This window comes from Gymnoscopelus braueri (genome assembly GCF_963280865.1).
Source record: "Gymnoscopelus braueri genome assembly, chromosome: 13".
Taxonomy (NCBI): domain Eukaryota; kingdom Metazoa; phylum Chordata; class Actinopteri; order Myctophiformes; family Myctophidae; genus Gymnoscopelus; species Gymnoscopelus braueri.
This window is the reverse complement of record NC_137615.1, coordinates 21501105-21524060: the sequence shown is the minus strand read 5'-3', so window position 1 is coordinate 21524060 and position 22956 is coordinate 21501105. Positions and strand designations below refer to the sequence as shown.

The following is a 22956-nucleotide window of genomic DNA, read 5'->3' as shown; positions in this document are numbered from 1 at the left end:
GAGAGTGAGAGAAAGGTAGAGAGGAGGGAAGGAGAGAGAGACAGAGCTACTGTAGATCAGCGTGAGAGAGGGATAGAGGGAGATGGAGAGTGAGAAGGGGAGGGGAGGGAAGGAGAAAGGCAGACAGAAAGCCTATTTAACCCACGCAATAACCCCAGCATTGGCTGGATTATTGCTAGCCCAGCCGATGATAACGTGGTGCAAAGTTCCGCGTTATCATCATTATAAGAGACGATTTTCGGTCGGCAGAAACAGAGACACGCTCTTTCACATGCATGTTTGAACATACAAATAAATAGAGAGATAGAGAGAGAGAAGAGGAGAGAGAGAGAGAGAGCGAGGAGAGAGACGGAAGAAACTGGATCTTCAAGTGGCTTGTTGACTCACACGGGTGGGTATATTGCATAGGTATGAGGGTGATTGACAGGTGCCGGGGAGGCTCCGTGATCCATGTAGGTGGGGTTCCCGCCCGCCGGGTCAGGATTTGGTGTAGTGAACCTGTGGAGGAGATGAGCACACACAAAATGTCAGATAAAAGCCTGTCTTCAGCAGTTTCCAAAGCAACTGTCTCGAGGTGCGTATCAGCGTGCTTCCCAGTGCACTGCTCACTGCCTCATTATTTGCACTCGCTCGTCCGAGGGTGCATCAGGGTGATGTTGGGGGGGGGGGGGGGGGTTATGGGGGCAGAGAGCAGCACTTGGCGGGGCCCGCTAACTAACAAGCCAAACTGTAATGATGAGGAAACAACGAGCTCAGGGACCCATGCATGCTCTAATTGGCCTCCTTCAACGGTAATAGCCAACTAATGGTCGATCTGAATTCAGGAACCAATGTTTGATGATTGGCTCTAAACGCTGCCTCGTGGGTGGGTGGGGGGTGGGGGGAGCGGAAAGAGAGGGTGGGACAATGTCGGCCCTCTGCTCTATATGTAAAGTATCTTGAGACAGCTCGTGGTGATTTGTTACTATAATAAAATGTCATTGAATTTAAATTAAATTGAAAGTGGGGACCCCCAGGAGTCCTTGAGGGGGATTCAAGGGGTCCCCAGCTAAATTTGTCAATTGCCAATCTACAAGCTGTCACGATGCAACGCGTTGTGAGCTTGTAGATCTGCTATTTTCAGAAAATCTTTTTTTGTTTTTTTTGGAAACATTTTAATAACACAAATCTTGTATGGGGTCCCTGGCACAAAATATTTGGGGTCCTTCAAATGAAAAAGTTTGAGAACCACTGGGATAGAGGACAAGAGGAAGGGAGTGGGAGACACTTACTCTGGTACCACTTGTTTGATTTGGGGTTTGACATAGCCGTCCACCGCTTTGGCTGGAAGAGACAAACAGAAGACAGTTGTGGTTGTCATAGAGCTGTCACACAGTACAATTGTTAATACAGTACACAGTGTTAATTTAACTCTGAGAATGTACAAATGTAAGTAACAGGTCCATTTGGTTACATTTTGTACACTCCTGGAGTTACATTACAAATGGATAATATAAAACTGAGGATTTTACTGTGCAGCTTAAACGGTTTATTCATTGTCATTGTCAGGCAGAAACCTTGCATCTCCAAATTTTATTGTCTCCACCAGGCCGAAGGCGTGGCCAAGACTACGTTTTGCCATCCGTCCGTGTGTGTCTGTGTGTGTGTGTGTGTGTGTGTGTGTGTGTGTGTGTCTGTCCGTCTGTGAACAGCTAATCTCCAGCACCGATCAACGTGAAACTGTGCACACACACTCCCTGGCAGTGGTGTAGTGGTTTTTTGATTGATTGAAAATGTTATTAGGCAAAAGAATGTAAAACAACACAGTTACATTTATAATACTTTTGTCTAAAAGGTCCGACCAAAAAAGTCCTTGCGGACTTGTTTCCGTTGGGGTCCTTGAATTAATTTCATAGACATATATAGTAGCAACCAAACAGTTAAAATCAACATAAAAAACAGAGAAAAAAATTCTAATTTAATTCTTTGCCTGGGGGGACGCTATGTGACGCGTGTGACTTTGTAACTTTTCGAAAGAATCCCTTGATTTATAGAACCTAAGAAATAAAGGTAGGATAATAAAATGCATATATATAGGCTATTAACCTGTGATTGTGGAAAAACTAAAACGAAGATGGACGCTGATAATCCTTCTGACTATATCTTGAGAAACGAGTTTGATCTTTCACTCCACTGCCCTCACTAGACCAATGCATTTGAATGGAGAGACCAGACGGGGTTGTGCATCTGATGGGGTGTGAAGTGCCTTTATCTGCTGGCTATTGTTTTCCTGAGTAGCCTACCAACAACTAATCTACAGACGTCACAAGCTACTACACCTGACCTACTGATATGCAAAGTAGCCAGGTGGCGCACATCTGTGCATGTGCGTGCGCGTGCTCCTGCTCAAAAGACTGGTGAGACAGCGTGGCACCGCGTGCAATGACCAATGCAACACTGCCCCCTGGATGCCAGAGCAGAACCCCTGCCCCAAATTTTTCAGATGAGCCTGTTATAGCATCAACAGGAGGCGGATTTTTGCAAAACATTTTTTTTTATATTACTCCTACAGATTTTGTCCAAACATCACACAGTATCTCTATAGTCAAGACGGATCTGTCCGATTTGTCATATTCTATCCTGATTGGCTAACATTGTCTTCCAAAGTTTGCAGGAGTGGACCGTTTTGTACCTCAAATCTACATAATAAACTCTGCGTGCGATTTCCGTGAACTTCGCACGCACATCTAGGTTGAGGAAGAAATGCCACCCTTTTCACATTGGCCTATTATAGCGCCACCAGCAGGTTGATATTACTCAGATGTTGTCTAAACATCAAATCGGTACACATTATCTCTATGGTCATGTGATCAAGACGGATCTGTCCAATTTTTCACATTCCATCCTGATTGGCGAATTCCGAACATTTCTGGCCCACAATAACCTACTTGACCTGGCGGAGACCTGTGCTCCGAGGGCACTATTTCCAGTCTTTTTATGTTTCTTTCACAAATGAATGCATTATTTTATACTAAATCGTATGACAGTGCTGAGCAAAAGTAGCGAAAAATAGCCAGTCTCCACGTAACTAAATAATAACTACATTGGATCCAATAACTCCATTTGGACATGCAAGGTTACCACCCGACAACGACGACATGCAACAGGTGGTGTAAATGAACATGATTTAGCTGTGTAGGAAAAGAAGGTTGCGTACATAGCGGTGGAGTGTAATATTTGGAGAAGACCTCATCCTTGGGTCTGTCAGGGTACAGGAAGAGTAGGTGGTTGAGGTCGCTGATGCGGTCGGCCAGAGAACGAATGGAGAAGTCTTTGGTTGTGTATGGCATGAGATTCCAGACCATTCTCTCCCCTGACGATTCAGGAAAAAAAAAAAAAAAAAAACTTTATTATTTCTATGGCACGTTAATTATTTCCAGGCCTGGCAACGTTCAGTGAGCGACGAGCATGCACTGTACCTGCTTTGTTGGGGTTTTCCGCCACCCAGGCGATGGTGATGCCACCGATTTCAGAGTCGCTGAAGCGCAGAAGGAACGTACCATTGGGTTTAGACATCAGCATATCCTGAGCCTGCTGCTTGTTCACAAAGCCCAAAATAGCACTGAAAGAGAGTGAAAGAGAGAGAGAGAGAGAGAGAGAGAGAGAGAGAGAGAGGGAGAGAGATAATTCAATTGTCACGTGTTCTCTCTCACCCCTCTTGTTTCATCTTAATGCCCCACATTTGCAGGTAGGAATATCGCCAGGTTGCCATGGAAAATTCAACAAGTGTGGACCATTGGCTGTTATGGAGATTGAAAAAGAGAGGGGGGGATGTCACATCCAGTCTGTACTGGTTGAGTGTAGCTATTTACCCACACAGAAAAAAGGCTGTTTGGTTAGCCAATACAATAAAACCAGTACTTTCTTAGCAGTCATTCAATGGAAGAGTGAAATTGACGGCGACCTCCGTCACTCTCCTTACCCATCATTCCAGTGTGGCTTGAGATGCTTTTTCGTCAATTCCATCACGCCATCAAACCACTGCCAAAATGTGAAGTTCCTCCCTGGCAGGCTTTCCTGTAAGATGGGGGGGAGGGAGCTTTGTGTAAGCCAACGCTGTGCATGTACATACACAGCAGGAAAGAAAAAAACATCAGAATATATACACAGACTCGCTGATCTTCTGAAGGTCATGCGAGTTCCCAGAGACCAGCCGGCCCACAGATAGAGAGAACAACATGTCCTCAATTACCTGGGTTCAATCAGGACACAGCAACACACGGCCAATCCAAATTTGTACATGTGTTAGTGTGTATATGAGAGAGACACACAGATAAAGAGAGTGAGAGAGAGCAAGCGTCTGCACATGCACCTGTACATGTATGTACGTGCATGTAGTAGTGTGTGAACCGGCTGAAATGAGATGTTCCTGTAATTTAACCCATTAAGACCGGGGACGCGTCTGTGTCATTTTAGATTTCTTTGGCTATTCAGAAATAGCAGATATACAAGCTCATAGCGCGGCACCGAGTGCCGCGCTATGAGCTTGTAGATCTGCTATTTTTGAAAAATAGCGATTTTTCTTTCAAGATCTTTTTCAAAAAACTGTTAGGATATAGAAAACATTTTTAAGAATCGCCTCAGGTCTTAATGGGTTAATGAGGGAGACGGATGGTGTGTAGTGAATGTGAGTGTAACCTCCCCCCCCAAGTAGCTGCTTCAAGCGAGCCGATGAGGCTTCCAGCTAAATTAGCCATTGGCTGTCTGGACAAACAGACCCATCAGCATGACTGCTACCCACATGAGGTGCTGTGACTCAGGTCCACCAGAGAATATACGGTAGGTCTTTGTTGACATGGCTAAACGGAACAAAGACAATGAATAACTCATCTAGCTTTGCATGCAGCCTTAGTGGTATCCTGAGTTCAGCCTGTGGGGCAAATTAACAGTGCAAAGAGAAAACTGGGGAAAGTAACAAAACAAGAATGACACAATCATATTATACCAGCTTGTACCAAGCTAAAACCCTTGAAAAGTACTGTCATGACTCTTGAATCTTACGAAACATTAGCCAGCAGCTAACTTACAGTAGACACAGACACATGCTACTCTTCACCCTCTGGCAAGCATCTAAATTAACGCCTTCGAAACGTTTTTCACACAAACTAAAGCAAGGGGATAGAACTAAAGAATAGTGGACAAAATTCATGCACTCAAAACAATCCAACATCTAACTGTAAACATAAACAAAAATAACTACTCGGCTTCTAATAAAAACTGCAGTATTAAATACCATAATTCAACTCCTTTGAACAGTGTTTCAGAGACATAGCAAATTTCATTTTTATGAATCTATTAATTCTTATCTAATATAATCCTGAGTGCCTCATTGCGGCTGCAGAGTTTCTGGTAATGATCTAATAATTGAACTTAATTGTATCAGACAGACCGCTGACAACTTTATCAGATGGGGGAGAGGTGCTCTCGGTAAACTGTGTTGTTAGGGCCATCAATAAATAAAACATGTTTAGACAAGAGAAATGTGCTCCTCGGAGCACAGGTCTCCGTCAGGCCAGGTAGTAGAAGTCAATCTTAGCCAATCAGGATGCGTTCATGATTTGAGGTATTTTGTTCAAAACGGGGCACTCCTGCAAACCTTAGATGCCAATCTTAGCCAATCAGGATGAAATATGAGAAATCGGACAGATCCGTCTTGATCACATGACAGAGATAAAATGTACCGATTTGCGTGATGTTTGAACAAAATCTGTAGGAGTAAGATATAAAAATGTGTTTTGCAAAAATCTGCCTGCTGGTGGCACTATAATAGGCCAATGTGAAAAGGGTGGCATTTCTTCCTCGACCTAGTGGGAATGTGTGTGCAAACTTTCACGGCAAACGGGCGCTGCATTCATGTTTGAGGCATTTTGTTAAAAACGAGCCACTCCGGCAAACTTTAGCTGAAAATCTTAGCCAATCAGGAGGATGGAATATGATCACATGTTCACATGACTAAATCTGTAAGAATAATATCAAATAATCCTGGTGGCGTTATAGCAGGCCTATGTGAAATTTTTTAAAAACAAAACAAAGTTGAATGGCCGAGATTATTGAACCAACTGATGCACATTTCCCTCATTATGTAGTGACGGCAGTTGTGATCCCATAGCTTTAGAGGGCGTTTGGATGAACGAGTTGCGCTGACTGATTCAGTCAAAAAAATATGTTAATAAAATAATCAATTTGGGGGGGTTGCGATGCACAACACAGTTTTACAATATATAAACCTATAAAACGTATAAAATAGAGCTTAAGTGACTAATGAGACTGATTGAATAAAAAACAAATAGATAAATCATTTAGAATTGTTTTGCGGTAAATTTGTTGATTAAAAAAATAAATAAAAAAGTAATTGACAGAATAATGACTAAGACAATAATGGATAGCCCAGAGAGTGGCGCTGACCCTGTTGAACTGGGACCAGGTCATTGTCATGTTGCGGTAGTCGTCTGGGTTGTTGCTGCAGCTGCTGAAGGCCTTCTGCGCCAGGAAGACCAGGTTCTCCTCAGACAGCCCTCGGTTGCTCTGAACCTCGGCCTTGTACTTCATGTTGAGAGCATCACACAGCTGCGGCCACAGCACCTTATCAGGCACAAGGAAGGGCACCCGTCCCTGGAGGCGCAGACGGCAGAGGAAAAGAGTCCACATGAGCTTTATCATATCTGGCAAGTAAAGCAGCATGCGAAAACTCATGATACAGAGCAGGTGCAAAAATGCACGTATGCATGTGTGCACACATGGTTCAGGAAAATAACACACAACACAACATACCGGCTCTGCAAATGCGTTGTCCCACAATACAGTTGCCGTGGCATTATTGTCTTGGCTCCCGTGCACAATCACCACGACAGGAAGTGATAACGTCTGCGCGGGGAAACACAGGAGTCCATCAGTGAAACAATAGTGTTAACAATACACATGTAACAACAAGCAACCTTCACATTTCTATGGACATAATTATTGGACAATTACTGCGAGTGACTCCTATTAAAAAACTAAACAAAGACAAAACATTCTAGGTGAAGTGTGGGAGTGAGTTTATGTATCATCATGGTTTGTGTCGGAGTGAATGCTCAAGGTTATGTTCCTGTGACAAACGCATGATAGAAGACACACAAAAGCCGACTATAGCAGGAATGTAGCATCATTGTGTTGAAAGTAAAGCCTGACTTATACTTTGTTGGTGCATTGGTATTGCGTGCTGAAAATAGCCAATCTACAAGCTCAAAACGCATCAAGATGTGATGCGTTGTAAGTAAGGCTATTTTCGGCTATTTTTTACTGTGCGACACTGACACACAACTATTGTAAATATAAAGTATATCAGGCTTAACCCATTAAGACCTGGGGCGATTCTTTAAAAAAATCTAAATCAGTTTTTGGAAAAAAAAAAAAAAAAAAGTTTTCAAGATTTTTCAAAAATAGCAGATCTACAAGCTCATAGCGCGGCACTCGGTGCCGCGCTATGAGCTTGTATATCTGCTATTTTTGAATAGCCAAAGACATCTAAAGTGACACAGATGCGTTCCAGGTATCAATGGGTTAACGGAGGCTTCTCTGTTTCCTCTCGGTCCGCGGGTCTGTACCTTAACTTGAAACACAAGCTCGTTGCCGCCGACGCTAAACTGGGATTCAAACAGGATGGTGAACTTCTCTTCTGTGACCGACTCGGCCCCCCGCCGGTCCGACCGCTTGATCCTCTTCAGAGACTACATGAAAGGGGAAACCAGCAAGATGAAAGAAGACATCGGACAAACATACACAACAAAATCCTGAGTTTAATTTAATGTGTAAATAATTGACTTACGGGTTGATTTTTTATACTTTTAGTTAAATGTAGCCTCATTGCCTTTTAAGTTTGACTAGCAATGTGCAATGCATGCATTCTCTTTGATTCAGACCACAGAGTTGAGATGTTATTAATCTATGAATCTCTCAAGAACAGATTCAGAGCTACGCTTCAAATGCGAAAGTGAAAAACGCTGGGGGCGCTGTTTTTCCTTTTTATTTGACGATGGGTTCCCAGATTTGTTACCCGTCTATTTTGTGTATATGCATGTCTGTTTGTTTGTGTTTAAAAAAAGGAAGCAATCCATATATATGAACAGAAATGTATAATCCTACCCTGTGCTTCACAATAAAAAAGATTTGAAACAGATTGTTAATCTATGGACGGAACAGGGGGATTGGCGTTTAACAACCCTGCAATGTGGAGAAAAAGGCTACAGAAGCTGCATGCCGATTCTCCTCAGCACTAATGAAAGTTGGTTCACATGATATGATGCCCACGAGTCCTATAGACTACTAGTGTGTATAGAGCTAGTAGGCATGATAGAATGTAGCCCCACCCACCTCTGCCCTCGGCCTCGCCTGAAAATGTTATTTTCCGCGAGTGGCACCATCGTGCAAAAAAAAGTATTAATTAGGCTTAACCATGAACCCAATCACAGCTGGGAGCACACCAAGGCCTTCACCCTCACCATGTTCCTGAAGTGGGCACTGAGAGTGCCTGTCGTTTGGTGGTACTCCATCACACAGTTGTTGTTGAGAATTTCCCCGCTGCTGTCACTGGAGGAGAAATGAAGCAAATCAAATGGAAACTCAATTTAGTTGCTGCTGTGATGATGTGGTTGAAATCACACCACAGGAAATGCAGGGGTAATTTCAGCACAGCACAAATGAGTACAAAAGAAAACTAAAAATAATCTCTTTTTGGGAGGAACTGAGTATGGCCATGATGTTCCCTCTTGATTTCTGCTTGTGCAATCAAGACAGCCCTCATGTTCCCAGCATGGGTGAAATTCTGTGCATATTGTATGCCTCTGTACTGAGGGTGAGATAACAAGTCTTTTATATATATATAACAGCAGCTATAACTGCAGCATTCAGTCCATGGCTAACCACCGGCCTTACTGGCCGACCGACTGGCTGATTGACAATGCCGGCAGGATTCTATTAGGCAACAGGAATGTGGGACGCGGCGATGGAACAGTCTAAATGTGGATTCTCCATACGCTCCATACATTCCTCTAAGGCATTGTTCAAGTTCCAGCCATGTCTTTGTGGTGAGCTCTGGTGAAACAGTGGGCCAGAGTTCGTCACACAGATCCACTAATCCCCTGTACTGCATATCGACATTGCTGCGTATCTTAATTGTGGCATCAAAAGCTCTGTGATTAATTATAGTATAGAGTAAAGAAGGTGCACGTGCACAGACTCACTTCCTTGTGTTCTCGTTCTTCAGCAGGGCTTTGGCTTGCTGTTCGCTGATAATGGTGGCTTTGACCTGGGGAGGGTTCATGTGCACGTTCAACTTCCCCCCCACTAGGAGGCGCACGGTGGCGGCGAACTTGGTCTGCGTTTTGAGCACCTGCGGAGGCTGTTTCTCTATGATGAAGGTGCTGAGGGGAGAGAGAGACACACACACACACACACACACACACACACACACACACACGTTGCATTGAGGGGAAACTCCACAGGACACACACCCAACAAAACCTTGCTGATGGTCCTATTGATCTGCTGTGGTAAAGATGTCAGCCGTGGCTTGGTCTGAACACTTTGCTGCTTCTAACAATGTTGCTCTTTCCGTCCGATTCCCACACAGACACACTCACACAGCGTACAGAAGGAGAAACAGCCTAGAGATTAGGCCTCTGGGCTCTTGGGGGAGCTGTTGAAAGGGAGCGCAGCCGTCATTTTGAGCTCTGCCGCTGACAGCAATCCACTCTGCGGGGTGAAACTAAGAGGCGATGATAAGACGCTACATGCTCTTCCCCTCCCCAGCCCACGACCTCCTGGGGTTTTATGTCAGGGAAATATAGGGAGGATGCGGTTTAGACGGAGGAGCAGGAGATGTGCAGAAGAGAGAGAGAGGAAACATATGTCGTGCCTACACAGAAACATCCTCAGTGTTGTTTTAACCCTGAGTGTGTACAAAATGGATAAATGAACACTGAGGATTTTACTGTGTACACCGTGACAGCAGACATCCTGGGTGCAGCGTGTCTGAGCCTTAAAAGACATCGGCGTGACAGTGGCACGGCTTCTTCTCTGTGCATTACGGGTCCCTGCAGGGACACACACAAGTGGGAGAGTGGGAGGCAGCGCTGGTTGAACAAGCTCGGATGACTTCCTGTTCAGAGACGCTGGCAGAGGACTGAGCAACAGTGGCAGATGTGCCTTCAGGGCCGCAAGCGTACGCTAGCATCCATATGCAGTAGTGTATACTACACCTAACACGAATTGCGTGCGCTCCTGCTTTTATCTCCTGCATGCAGCCTGTTCTTTGTCTCTCCAGAAATATCTCTCTATCTCACTTTCACTTTCCTTTCCTTTGCCTCTATCTACCTCGCATTTTCTTTTTTATCTCTTTAAGTCCTGCCATAAGTGTTAGGTTATCTCACCCCTCCCTCCCTCCATTGAACCTCATCCTCTCTTTCTCTCTCTCTCTCATTTCTCTGATAATTGGGAGGTCTAGTGGAGGTCAAGGAGTCAAGCTGATCCCTCAGAGGTGCGTCAGACCGGCCTCTCCATTCTACGCATCAGCCCAGCATGGGGCTTAAGCATGGAGCCGCACACACACACGCACACGCACACGCACACACACACACACACACACACACACACACACACACACACACAGGGGTGGATTCTCAATGCTCTACAGTGATGTAACTATGCTCCTGTGATGCTCAATCAATCATTAGGTCGATTAGCCCACTGGCTGGGTAATGTAATCCAGGTAATAAATGTCCTCTCTGTTGAACACACGAAAGGCCAGTGGTTGTGTATGTGAGACAGAATACTTGTGTAGGGGCCACCATTGGGTGCAGCCCATGGTAACGTGATTGCACATGTAACAACATAATTGAGCACACACACACACACACACACACACACACACACACACACACACACACACACACACACACACACACACACACACACACACACACACACACACACACACACACACACACACACACACACACACACACACAAATGCTAACATACATTCTGACATGTTTGGCGTCACAGAAGAGAGGGAGAAAGGCTATGCATCTCAATGAGTGGTTCCAGAATAAGAATTTCTTCTTCATATACCTTCAGCTACATGGCATTCAGAGGTTCTTATTTAGTATCCTTTATATCAGGGATTCCCAAACTTTTTCAGCTCGAGACCCAAAAGAGAAATTTGTTGTCTCCCAAGAAACCAAACATCCTAAATTACATTATGAAACAATCACTTAAGCCCAATTAAAAAAATAGAGAGAACAGCGGAACATTTCTTAAAGATTTTAGATTTTTAAAAAAAAACGTTTTGGAAAACAATAAAAAGCAAACAAACAAATAAATAAATAGGAGAGGTAAAAAAAGAAATCTGGACCCAAAATGGATCACGATCCTTTGTTTGGGAAACACTGCTTTATATTATAGCCAGGCAAACACAAATGTTCACGCGTGACACACAGCATACGGCACACACACAGACAAAAACAAAAAGCACACATGAGACACACACTCACACACCTGGTGACCAGGGCTGAGATGATGTCTGTGATAGTACTGTTGAGTTCGTTGAGTAGCTCTTCAATGGGACCAGGGATGGGCAGCTGTTGTCTGAGGTGCTCTGCCCTCCGAATCTGCTGCCTGTTCTGCCATATAGTATCTGCCAACTTCTCACACCTGATGAAAGCATTATGCACATACTCAAAACATGGATGCAACCAGGACTTGTGTGGATATTTGACACAGAAATGTGTCCTTGGAATAAATGAGGCCTCTCTGTAGCTGAGACTGATGGTAAAAGCGACGTCTACTCTGATACATCCAAATATTTTCGAAACCGAAGCTGGTTTTGAACCAAAAACATGAAAAGAGGTAGAGACCGCACACCATTTTCCAGGTAAAGGATTTACTTTATTTGCGACAACGTTTCGATCTCACAGGATCTTCGTCAGGTCAGTAAATCCTTTGCCTGGAAAATGGTGTGCGGGCTCTACCTCTTTTTCATATTCGTTTCATTGGCCCAGCACCCACCGTCGATCGGCGGGTAAATACATAATGCTTTGTACCAAAAACAGACACAAATATCGCTGAAGCTTTTTGGGATAAAGAGCATCAGTGATGCAATCTGGCTCAGCATGGGATAAAACAGACTTAAGGCCTTTGCCGAAAAGACGCACGAATCGAACTGGGTTTGATTGCAAAAAAACGCATCGCCTCGCCGCACGGTAAATTCGGAACCGGTGTGCATGAGGTCATTGAGAACCATGTGTTCATTTAAAAAATGATATTGTCATTTTTTTCTGTGCGAAAAATCGCACCCTGTCTGCAAAGGCCTTTAGTCATCTGATGCGGAAGTCTTGAGGAAGTGAAAGCTACAATCTGTACGTTTTATGTCCAAGCTACAATAAACTGTAGTGTCTAAACCGGTCTGCTTCAAATAACTGTATTGACATGGTCACCTGTCAGCCAGGAGATGTCCTACCAGACACCAGGGTCAAAATGTCTCTATAGAAAAGTAGGGAGACCACTTCCAACCACTGCAGATGTGGTTTGCACAGTATATGTATGCATTTAATCTAGCAGAAATAATTCTTACATTCTGCCCTTATTTTGATAACATAATGGAGCTTAATTTCTACGGCGCTGAAACGCGTGACAGGTATAGGTGCCTACAGCAACCACGTGTTTACTTCCATCATTCTTGATCAATACAAATAAAAGACTAAAACCTTGGAGTTCAAAGCCTGGACAGGATGGAGAATAGACACGTTGGAGTTTTCAACCGATGTCTCTCCTATTAAGGACGCTATAAACCTGCAAAGTAAACCCAGCAGTGGCCTATTGAACGCCCATAAACCTATGACCTCAGGCTTTTGAGGGAGTCTGGAGGCTATGATCCTCGTGGGAGGTAGTTGAGGTTCTCACCAGGACTGCAGGATGTCCAGTCCGCCCTCCGGTGGGCCCCCATTGCCCGCCAGCTGTTGTCGTCTCTTCCACTGGATGAGCTCGTCATCCAGAATGATGGTCTGCTGCTTTCTCAACAGCTGCAGTGTTTTCTGATGCTTCTCTGCCAGGTCCTACGCACACGCGCACACACGGGCACACACACACACACACACACACACACACACACACACACACACACACACACACAATGCATTGCAGTGAATAGCGATCTGTGTATTTACTGCATGTGTTGTCCTTTGTATTTATTATTTTTTCATTTCCCTTTCTTTATCTTTGTCCAAAGCACTTAAAGTTTGGATAGGTCATCAATGTTCACAACCTAAAGATCAATAAAGATCACAGCCTACTTTGCTGGGGGCTACGATGACACACGCTATGGATGCTGGCATAAACAACTAGTTCATACAATATTTATATCATTTATATATATATAATTTAGTTATTTAATTATTTATCTATCCCTTATGTTTTACCTATTGAGGCAGTGTTTACTAGCACTGCCCGCAACTGCTCTAGGGAGTAAATGAGGCATTCTTTTGCAAAAACAGATATTCAATTATGTTGTTACGTGTGCAATCGCGTTACCATGGGCTGCACCCAATCTGGTCCCTACAAAAGTATTCTGTCTCGCATACACAACCACTGGCCTTTTGTGTGTTCAACAGAGAGGACATTTATTACCTGGATTACATTACCCAGCCAGTGGGCTAATCGACCTAATGATATTCATCTTATATATATATATCTTATATTTTTGTCTGTATTTATTATCCTAAATCATGTTTTTTTTGTGTGTACACTCCAATGAGTATCAATCAAACAGGTGTTAGGTTGTTCTGATAAGATATCTAAATGTCTTAACATTTTAAATCATCTAAATCTTGTTTTCATTGGGCATTTCAGGGAATGGCAATCAAACTGGTGTTCATTCATTTATTTGTTTTTGCAAATCACTCAGGGAACAAAAGTAGGTTGCTGAGGTGACAGAGTTGAATGAGTTTAAACGTAATTTTATGATGCTAAATTTATCCTCAGTCGGCAGCGCGTGCCGAAAATAGCTTATTTACAAGCTCACAATGCATCACATCTGTCGTACGATAAAGTATAAATCAGGCTTATGGAAAAGCAAGCATACACGTACGTACACCCCAACAAAGGAAGGCATTGCACTGATGTTTCATCAGGACTTAACAGTTCACTATTGGACACAGATGGACCTTGGGGTCGGATTTAAATATCCTACACACAGCATCCCCCCTGTTATGACCCTAGGGGTCATATGTGTGGCCCTGTGTGGCTAACTGGTAGGTGGAATCTCGCAGGTGATTGGCTCTTGTCTTCATGGGCTTCACCATAAAGCTGCCTGTCTCCAGCGGAACAGATGTCTTTCTCCTGTCCAGGATCTACACCAGTCCTGTGTGTGTCTGTGTTTGCCAGAGTTTAATTTATGTCTTAACATTGGCTAGTGTACAACCTTGGTACGGTAGGGGTGGGTGGCCTTACTTTTGATATGAGTTTGTTCCCTGTTTTTCTGCATTTTTTCTTTCTGTTGGGTATAGGTAAGCATATTACTTTTCTTTGATTAGGAGTTTAGGGCCCACCCTGAGGTAATGTCTCCATGTGTGTGAATTAGTCAATAAATGACTGACTTGGCCTGGGCCGCAGCGTGGCGGTCCAGGCACCAGGCTGACAGCGTGTCGCGGGTCCGATACCGACGACCTTTGCTGCGTGTCACCCCCCATCTCTCTCCCCATTTCCTGTCAGCCTACTGTAATCTATCAATAAAGCCAAAAAAGAAATCTTTAAAAAAAAAAAGACTTTTGGATTTGAACTGGTGTTGACTGGCTGTGTTTGGTTACTGGAAAGGAGGGAGTCCACTTTTTTGTTGCACCTTACCCTTAGGTTCCCCTAGGCCGGGGCGTAACACCCCCCCTCCTACCCATTTTGTCTGTCCGTTTTTTAACATCTTCCTCTAAATATTGACCACAATATTGACAACGATATGGACAACACTGATGATGTGTCCAAGGTTGTGCATCAGTAGATGTTTCTGTTAACTGAAATACTCTGGGAGTACCAGTGACAACCAGGAACAGACTGGGTGACGACCACGAAGAGTGTGGTGACATCTGGAGAGACAGAGAACGGCCGGAGAGACGGCAACCTGGGGTGGAGAGGGTTGTCAGCCCAAAGCCGACAGGGGGGGGGGTATTAAACCCCAACAGGACGGATCTAAGAACTGCGACCCAGGACAACGGAATAACGATGACGACAGTACAGTGCATCTGAGGGGAAAACCAGCAAGAATCAGAGGGGTTTAAAAATCCATCAAGGCAGAATGAGATGCTTGACAGCGGCAACGACGACACAACGCACAGAAGTCACTTCTGGTCAGACGCAGGAGGAGTCAGGCCCGGAGGCAAGAGCCTCCAAGTGCCCAGAGCCTCCTAGTGTCGCCAACACCCGCTGCCAACAGCTCACGTGCCACCCAACAGCCCCCAAGAGACAGCATCATCTCCCAACAACCCACAGAGCCTCCAAAGCCAGCAAGCTCCAGCCATAACAACTGGCTGTGCGCCTTCGGCCCACCCAAGGATCCAGTGGCCCCAATCCTCGAAGAGTACTGAGTGGCAGCAGTTCGATGAGGATGTAAATCAGGTCCTGGAAGTGACAGCCAAGGGGGATGTGTGGACCACCGGCTGAAAACGATGACCACCCTCATAGCGAACATGGCGGCTGAGCGATTTGGAACCGAGGCACAGAGCAAGGAAAATCCAGAGCCTCAGGGAAGAGCTCAAGCTGTATATCACTAACAATGGCAGAGATGTGCCAAAGTCAGTGGCAATGTTACCTGAGGGTTTTGGTTTCAATTTGATGTTTGAAGTGTTTGCATCCATATGTGTCAGATTTTTAGCGAGGTTGGTTTTCAATTGTAACAAAATTATGCCCATATATGGGCATGCCCCCTTTTGTGGCCATATATGGAGCTGACTGATTTGTTTGCGGCGTCAGCTACAGTATTTGGGCGTCAGCTACAGTAATTTCATTTCGGGCCTTGTCATCAGGCTTTCCACGCAGTGGTTTTCCAGTGTTATCCGATCTAGAGCCCCCTTTCCATATTCCGTAATTTGTACACACACATGCATGCACGCACTGTTTCCGTAGACCCAGACCAAATCAGCAAACCTGCAAAACGACTTGATCCCAGCTTCATTTGAAATCTGCCAATATAAACCGATTATCAATGCTTGAAAGAGGCACTGATGCCAATTGCCAAGATTTAAATCCTATATACTATACTTCATTGACAGGGGTCCCCCAGAGGTCTAAAAAAACAGGTCCCCTGTTTTTTTACCTTTACACCAAATCTCTTTGAGGAAAACAGAAGATATACAAGCTCACGTGTCGCAATACAATGCATTGTGGGCTTATAGATCAGCTATTTTCAACGAATGTTCGCCTGTTTTCAACGAATGTTTGCCTGACATGCCCAGAATAGGGTCGGTATGGTTCAAGTGGTTAGCTCTCTCTATATCCCTACCAGTCTGTATTTCTGTAGTGTGTTGGCCTCTCTAGTCAGCCAAGCCTCCACCGTGGCTCTCTTGTTGAGCAGGGCGGGCTCCCTTAGCTGTCTGTCGGCAGGGGGCAGCGTAGCCAGGCCGGTCAGCTGGGCTGGGGGGTTGGGATGGTGGTGGGGTGGGGAGGAAGGGGATAAACAGGGTGGGGTGGAGGGGGTGTGTGGGGTTGGGTGACAGGTCAGTAAAACATCCAATACACACTGCACGCTGGTGTCAAGGCCACGCACACACACACACACACACACACACACACACACACACACACACACACACACACACACACACACACACACACACACACACACACACACACACACACACACACACACACACACACACACACACACACACACACACACACACACACACACACACTCCCAGACCACCACACAAACATTGCCTTCATAGTGGAATAATTATTAACTCAGCCACAGCGTCTCTACCACAATGCAGGCCCCATTGAGAGCCAGGTCATGGATAGATTTGTATTGGTGAGGGGAGGCTAAAGCACCCAGGAATGTTTGTGCTCCATCCCAGTTTGTAGGATCCAGCACAGGATGTGTGATATATGATCAAATCAAAAGATCTCATGGATTGAAATGTCATTATTCTGTCTTTCTGAAATTTGTGTTTGGTAGATTATGGAAATTGTAAAATTGCCAATTATGTCTTGTTTCTTCCTTGCTACTGATAGACTTCAATAATCCAATCCACCAAACAAGAGTCAATAGCAACAACAGAATAAGATTTGTCAAAATGTTCATTTGAGTAACCCACATACTCAGCTATGCTGCTCATCCCACCAATGGATGTTTAAAAGGCACCATTTAAAAGGGAAATAAACAGACTTTCCAACGGTATTGAAGTTATTGCCAAGAAGCATTGTTACAACAGAGACATAATCTACCCAATACAAATTTCCGAACCTTTTGTTCAATGTTTTATTTTATTCCTCCTATTAACTCCTGGTTTATATGAGATGAGCTACTCGAAAGGCATTTGTCCAATGCAGAGCTCCTCAAATGACACGTGCTAGAATGAGGCATAATACCTTTCATTTTAAATGTAATGTTCTGTACAGGATGTTGTATAGATTATTTTAATGTAGGAGCTGTGGGGTTCTGTGGTCTCACCCTGGATGCGGAGGCTCTCCTGGTACTGAATGATGAAGTATTCTTGGTTGTGCTGGAGTTTACGCAGGTCGTTCTCAGTGTCTTGAGTTAGCAGACGGAGCTCCTCAAAGGCTTGGTTGATCAGCTGGTACTTCTGTGACATGCTGTCCATCAATCCGCCCACCGGAGAACTCGACTGCCAATTAGAAAGCAAGAGAGTGAGTGACGTAATGGGAGAGGCTGGTAGACCAAATAATGTTGCTTATCCACTGGGTGATTGAGAGTCCGTCATTGATTGTTGTTGGACCTGGTTGACCACCACCATTTAGCAGCGAGGTGAGGCTCAGCCTGAAGCTTTGAGTCATATACCCATACCCAGTGGTGGAAAAAGTACTCACATTTTTAACTTAAGTAAAAGTATCAATACTGCAACATAGAAATATTCTGTTACAAGTAAAAGTCCGGTAATAAAAATGTACTTGAGTAAAAGTACAAAAGTATTGGCATGAAAATATACTTAAAGTACCAAAAGTAAAAGTACTCATTATGCTTTCAATGTTGTCAAATGTATAAAATGTACAAAAATCTTCGCTACTTTTGGGCTTGTTTTCATAGACCTGGTCGTCTGTTTTATGTAGCCTTCCATGTTTTACCCTGATGTAGTTTTTAAGCTGAACTGGAAAACAAACTACAAAATGTAAAATTATTGGGACCACTACAGATACAGGCAGATGAACATTATAGACATTACCCCTTACGCCCAACCAAACTACATGGGGCTTTGTCCCAGTCTTGTTGATTCATTTATTTTATTGTGAGATATAAAACGGCTGACTAATTAAGTCATTTTAATTTCATATACTTGTATATATTTTATGAACAATCTGTAGTGTAGGGTTATACGGTGGCAGGGCCATTGAGGGTAGGCCATTACCCCAGAAAACCTTCTTTTTCACAGCCTAATGTTGGCAAATACTGTATATCGCACCAACACATTAAAATTAACCTTGCTTGTATTAGCTATGCTATTGTACTGTGTAATGTTCAATAACCATACACTAACATAATAACATAACACTGATGAGAACACTGGCCATACAAGAGAGTGGAGGCAATTGTAAGCAGGCAGACTGCACAGGCAGTTAAAGCCCCAAACGGAGCACTGTGGAGACTTCACGTTCCGAAGACGAAAAACAGCTAACTCAATCAATTCAAATGCATCCCTGTAATAGAAAAAGCGTATCTGGACTGGAAATCAATTCAGCCCAGGAGTTATTGATAGTCAGGTGCTTTATGGACCACTGGCTTTTATGGTTTTATAACTCACTGCCGGTTATAAAACGTGAAATCTAACTACTTTCTCCCTCACAGCTGCGGTGCTAGAGGGAAATTTAAAAGTGTTCCTTTTTGGAAGGCTATTTTATGGCATACCGTACATGAGTATGTATGTGTGTTCTGGTCAGGGAACCAAAGCCAGTACTGTACTATTTCTGTGACTAATCTAGAACAGACAGTTATTTTGTTTTTGCTAGGGAGATTTTGCTAGTTTTGTTGTAAATCTGCGATATAGGAAATGAGGGGCTCTCCCTCAATGCAATCCCGAGATCCCCATTTCCATAATGTCACAGCGTGCTGTGTGTTAGCCACCGCAGAGTCACTTGCCATTATTTTCGTGGTTCTGTTTTGTTTGAGCTTTTCAAAATGTGTTTGAGGGTCACGGTGCAGGCTGGGTAATGAATAATGTATGGAAAAGCCACAGGTGTTTATTCATGTGTGTTTACACATAAGTGTGTGAGTGCATCCATACATGCATGTATCCACATTAGTGTGTGTGTGTGTGTGTGTGTGTGTGTGTGTGTGTGTGTGTGTGTGTGTGTGTGTGTGTGTGTGTGTGTGTGTGTGTGTGTGTGTGTGTGTGCGTGTGTGCGTGTGTGTGTGTGTGTGTGTGTGTGTGTGTGTGCGCCCGCTCGCGCATGGGCGCGTGCTTGAGTGCGTGACGTGTGTGTGTGCTTGACTCACATTAGTAGCTTCTCTTACGAGCCTCTGCTCCGTGTAGAGGATATGTTTGATGCATCGGACCAGCTCGAGTGGACAACGGTCATACGTGCTCTGAAAGATAAGGAGAACATGTGCTTGTGTTAGTGCTTGTTAGCCACTGGCTTGGGGAGCAGCCCTGCACACAGGACCAACCAATTTAGCCCCGTAGAGGCAGCTCGCTAAGTTTAGGAGCCCAATCTCTGGGCACGCTAAGCCTTATTAGTCGAGCCTAATGAGATCCATCTCTGAAGCACAGAGCACTTTATAATATGAAGACATGACTCACTGGCATATACACACACACGGACAAGCACATGCATGCATGGATGCACGGACACGCTACGCTATGTGATATGCAGCATCAGAGTGAGTGCATGTGCATGCATTTTTAAAACACAAACCAGTGTATACCCAATCTCCATGCATGTCACGGGAATACACACACAGTGGTACTGCAACGCACGGCTTCAGTGAGGAGAGAGAAGACAAATAGACGGAGAGATCCATGAGGAAGGTGCTCAATAATAAATAGTACCATCGAGTGGCTACCAAGGCCCTTGCTTGGGCTGTCCTCAGCTTGTTTTCCTAATGACGGATACAAGCTGTTCCTAAACACCTTCAGATTCCTCCGTTTCCGAGAACAGCGGCTAGGGAGTTTGAGTTAACCACCTGTGCACTGAAATGGCTACCCAGTATCCCATCACTTTGGACAAAATATGCCCTTGTCTTCTTTGTGCTAGCGGGTTTCAATTCAATTCATTTCATTTAGCTTGAGGCGTTCAATGTGTTTAATGGAAGATGCTTCTGAACATGTATCTTATTGCATAGTTTGACTACTCTTTTTTTTCTTTCACCTTGAAATGACTAATGGACGAAAATAGACGATCTACAAGCTCACAACATGTCACGCTGCAACGTGTTGTGAGCTTGTAGATCTGCTATTTTCGGTGAGCGACATGCTGCTCAAAGAAGACATGCTGGCTTTGCATGGAATCCAAATGACTGAGATCACTTTAACCCATTAAGAGCGGGAAATTTTATTCCTTTGGCTATTAAAAAAATATCAGATATACAAGCCCATAGCACGGCACTTGCGATGTGGGCTGTTATTTTTTTTAATAAAATCATGAAAATGTGTGCAAATCTTTGAATATGTTTTTTCAAAGCTAACATTTGTAACTCAAATCTTTGCTTCTGGGGGGGTCCCTGGAACAACATATTTTTAGATGGGGGGGTCGGTGGACAAATACATATCATTTTGGGGGTCCTTGACATGAAAAAAGTTTGAGAACCACTGATGAACTGTATATAGTAAAAAACAAAACTGTTAGGATTTAGGAGACATTTGTAGAATCCCCAGATGCAAAGATTTGAGTTACAAATGTTCGCTTAAAAAAAAAACATATATATTTTCAAACGATTTGCAAAAATGTTCAAGATTTTCCCTCAAAAGATTGCAGACCTACAGTACAAGCTCATAGCGCGGCATGCGTTTGCCGTGCTATGAGCTTGTATATCTGCTATTTCTGAATAGCCAAAAAAATCTAAAATGACACAGATGCGTTCCCGGAATTGAATGGGTTGATCCATGCATTGTTTGTTGTACAGTATTTCTAACCTTAAGCTGGCTGGCGTAGTGTCCCAGCTTGATCTTGAGCAGAAAGCCGTCCTCTCCCACCTGGTGCTCAGCCTTGTTCTGCAGCTCCTGGATCAGACTGTCCAGCAGACGCTTGGCCTTGAACTCCTCCTGGGGGTTTTCCAGATCTATGGCATCCCTGATGGCACACGCGCACATGCCCACACACAAAGACATGCATGAATGCATGAGCGCACGCACACGCACACGCACACACACACACACACACACACACACACACACACACACACACACACACACACACACAAAAACGGGGTGGGGGCATAGAGATGGCTACTCAGAAACAACTGTAGAGGTTTTCTTAAAGAATGTCAGAAAGGGGCTCCACATTTTGTCATAAATGTTCTCTGATCCTAATCTAATCTAACGGTGTGACAGACTTTCCTAGAGATTTGTGCAAGACATATCTCTAATCCATTGAGAATGGGAGGGTGGGGCAGCATGATCTTTCCATTTGAGCAGGATAGCTTGTCGAACCAATATGGAGGCAAAGGATAGCAAGTCATGCTTTGTTTTGGGTAAATGTAATTAGATAGAGTTGGGTTCAATGTGGCACTGAAGAGCTTCTGAAATGGTCTGAGAGACCAACTTCCAAAAAAAAAAACAATCAAGGAGGGACACAACAACCAGTACATGTGTAGACGTTAAGCAGGAGCTCCCGCTCGCTAACATTTATCACAAGTCATATCCACATCAGGGTATATTCGGGGTAATTTTGTTTTGGACCAGTGGCTATGATGGACTACATGAAATTGGATAAGTGCATGGCATGCACGCATAGAGGATGAGTTTATTCGATTAAATATTGAGTCCCATGTGTCATCAGACAAAGTACTGTAAGATCTAGGTCCTATTCCCATGCTGTTCAAATACGCGTCATGGAGAGACAATGTATATTTGAGAGCATGAATTTGAGGATATACATCACTGGTCCTTTCAGTTTGGGGTTAATAGAAAGAAATGTGTCAGTTAGTATTATCTGGGGATTTCTTTGGAAATGTTGATATTTGATGTTGTAAATCTCCTATTTTTGTCACTGTACATTTGCATATACGTGAAATTTGACCTCCATTTGTGTAAATTGTAAATCTTTCTTTTAATAATATATATTGTACTGTGTATACTTAAATTCTTTGACTTGTTTTCATTTTCACATTGTGTCTTATTTGTTTGTATTGTCTTTTTGTGTTAATGGTACAATAAGATACCAGGGTTGTGGCTCTTTCGGAGTGGGAACTTTGGGGGGGGGTGGGGACTCGTGGGAGGGGTAACATACACTGTTTTTGTATGCTTTATGTTATTGACCTGTATGTGAAAATATAAAATAAAGAAACCTTGAACAAAAAAAGTTTCCTTCAAAGATTTGGACCTTTGAAGGAAAACTTTCCTTAATCGTGACGTGGGTGTTTGCTGTCCCAAAACAAATGTACGCAGTAGCCAAAATGAAAGAATCAAGGTACTTAAAATAATATTATGGATGAAAACAGGCAGACATTTGGGGGAAATTTAATTTAAATGTTCAATTTAACAAAACAAAACAGAATTTATTTTA

General features: G+C 43.8%; 1 protein-coding gene across 2 annotated transcripts in view; it reads right to left on the bottom strand.

Annotated features, from left to right (window-relative positions):
- The window catches only part of stat5a (signal transducer and activator of transcription 5a), a 79337-nt gene that overhangs the window by 3348 nt on the left and 53033 nt on the right, over positions 1–22956 (bottom strand). For both annotated transcript variants that reach the window (XM_080447890.1, XM_080447891.1), the window contains 16 exons: positions 21366–21522; positions 19730–19819; positions 17732–17906; positions 16562–16692; positions 12979–13130; positions 11575–11730; positions 9261–9440; positions 8520–8607; positions 7626–7748; positions 6811–6903; positions 6445–6651; positions 3962–4056; positions 3459–3601; positions 3197–3352; positions 1272–1323; positions 388–498 (listed from right to left, as the gene is read on the bottom strand). In XM_080447890.1, coding sequence (XP_080304016.1) covers positions 388–498; positions 1272–1323; positions 3197–3352; positions 3459–3601; positions 3962–4056; positions 6445–6651; positions 6811–6903; positions 7626–7748; positions 8520–8607; positions 9261–9440; positions 11575–11730; positions 12979–13130; positions 16562–16692; positions 17732–17906; positions 19730–19819; positions 21366–21522 — 2109 coding nt within the window. The remainder of the gene's footprint in view (positions 1–387; positions 499–1271; positions 1324–3196; positions 3353–3458; positions 3602–3961; positions 4057–6444; positions 6652–6810; positions 6904–7625; positions 7749–8519; positions 8608–9260; positions 9441–11574; positions 11731–12978; positions 13131–16561; positions 16693–17731; positions 17907–19729; positions 19820–21365; positions 21523–22956) is intronic.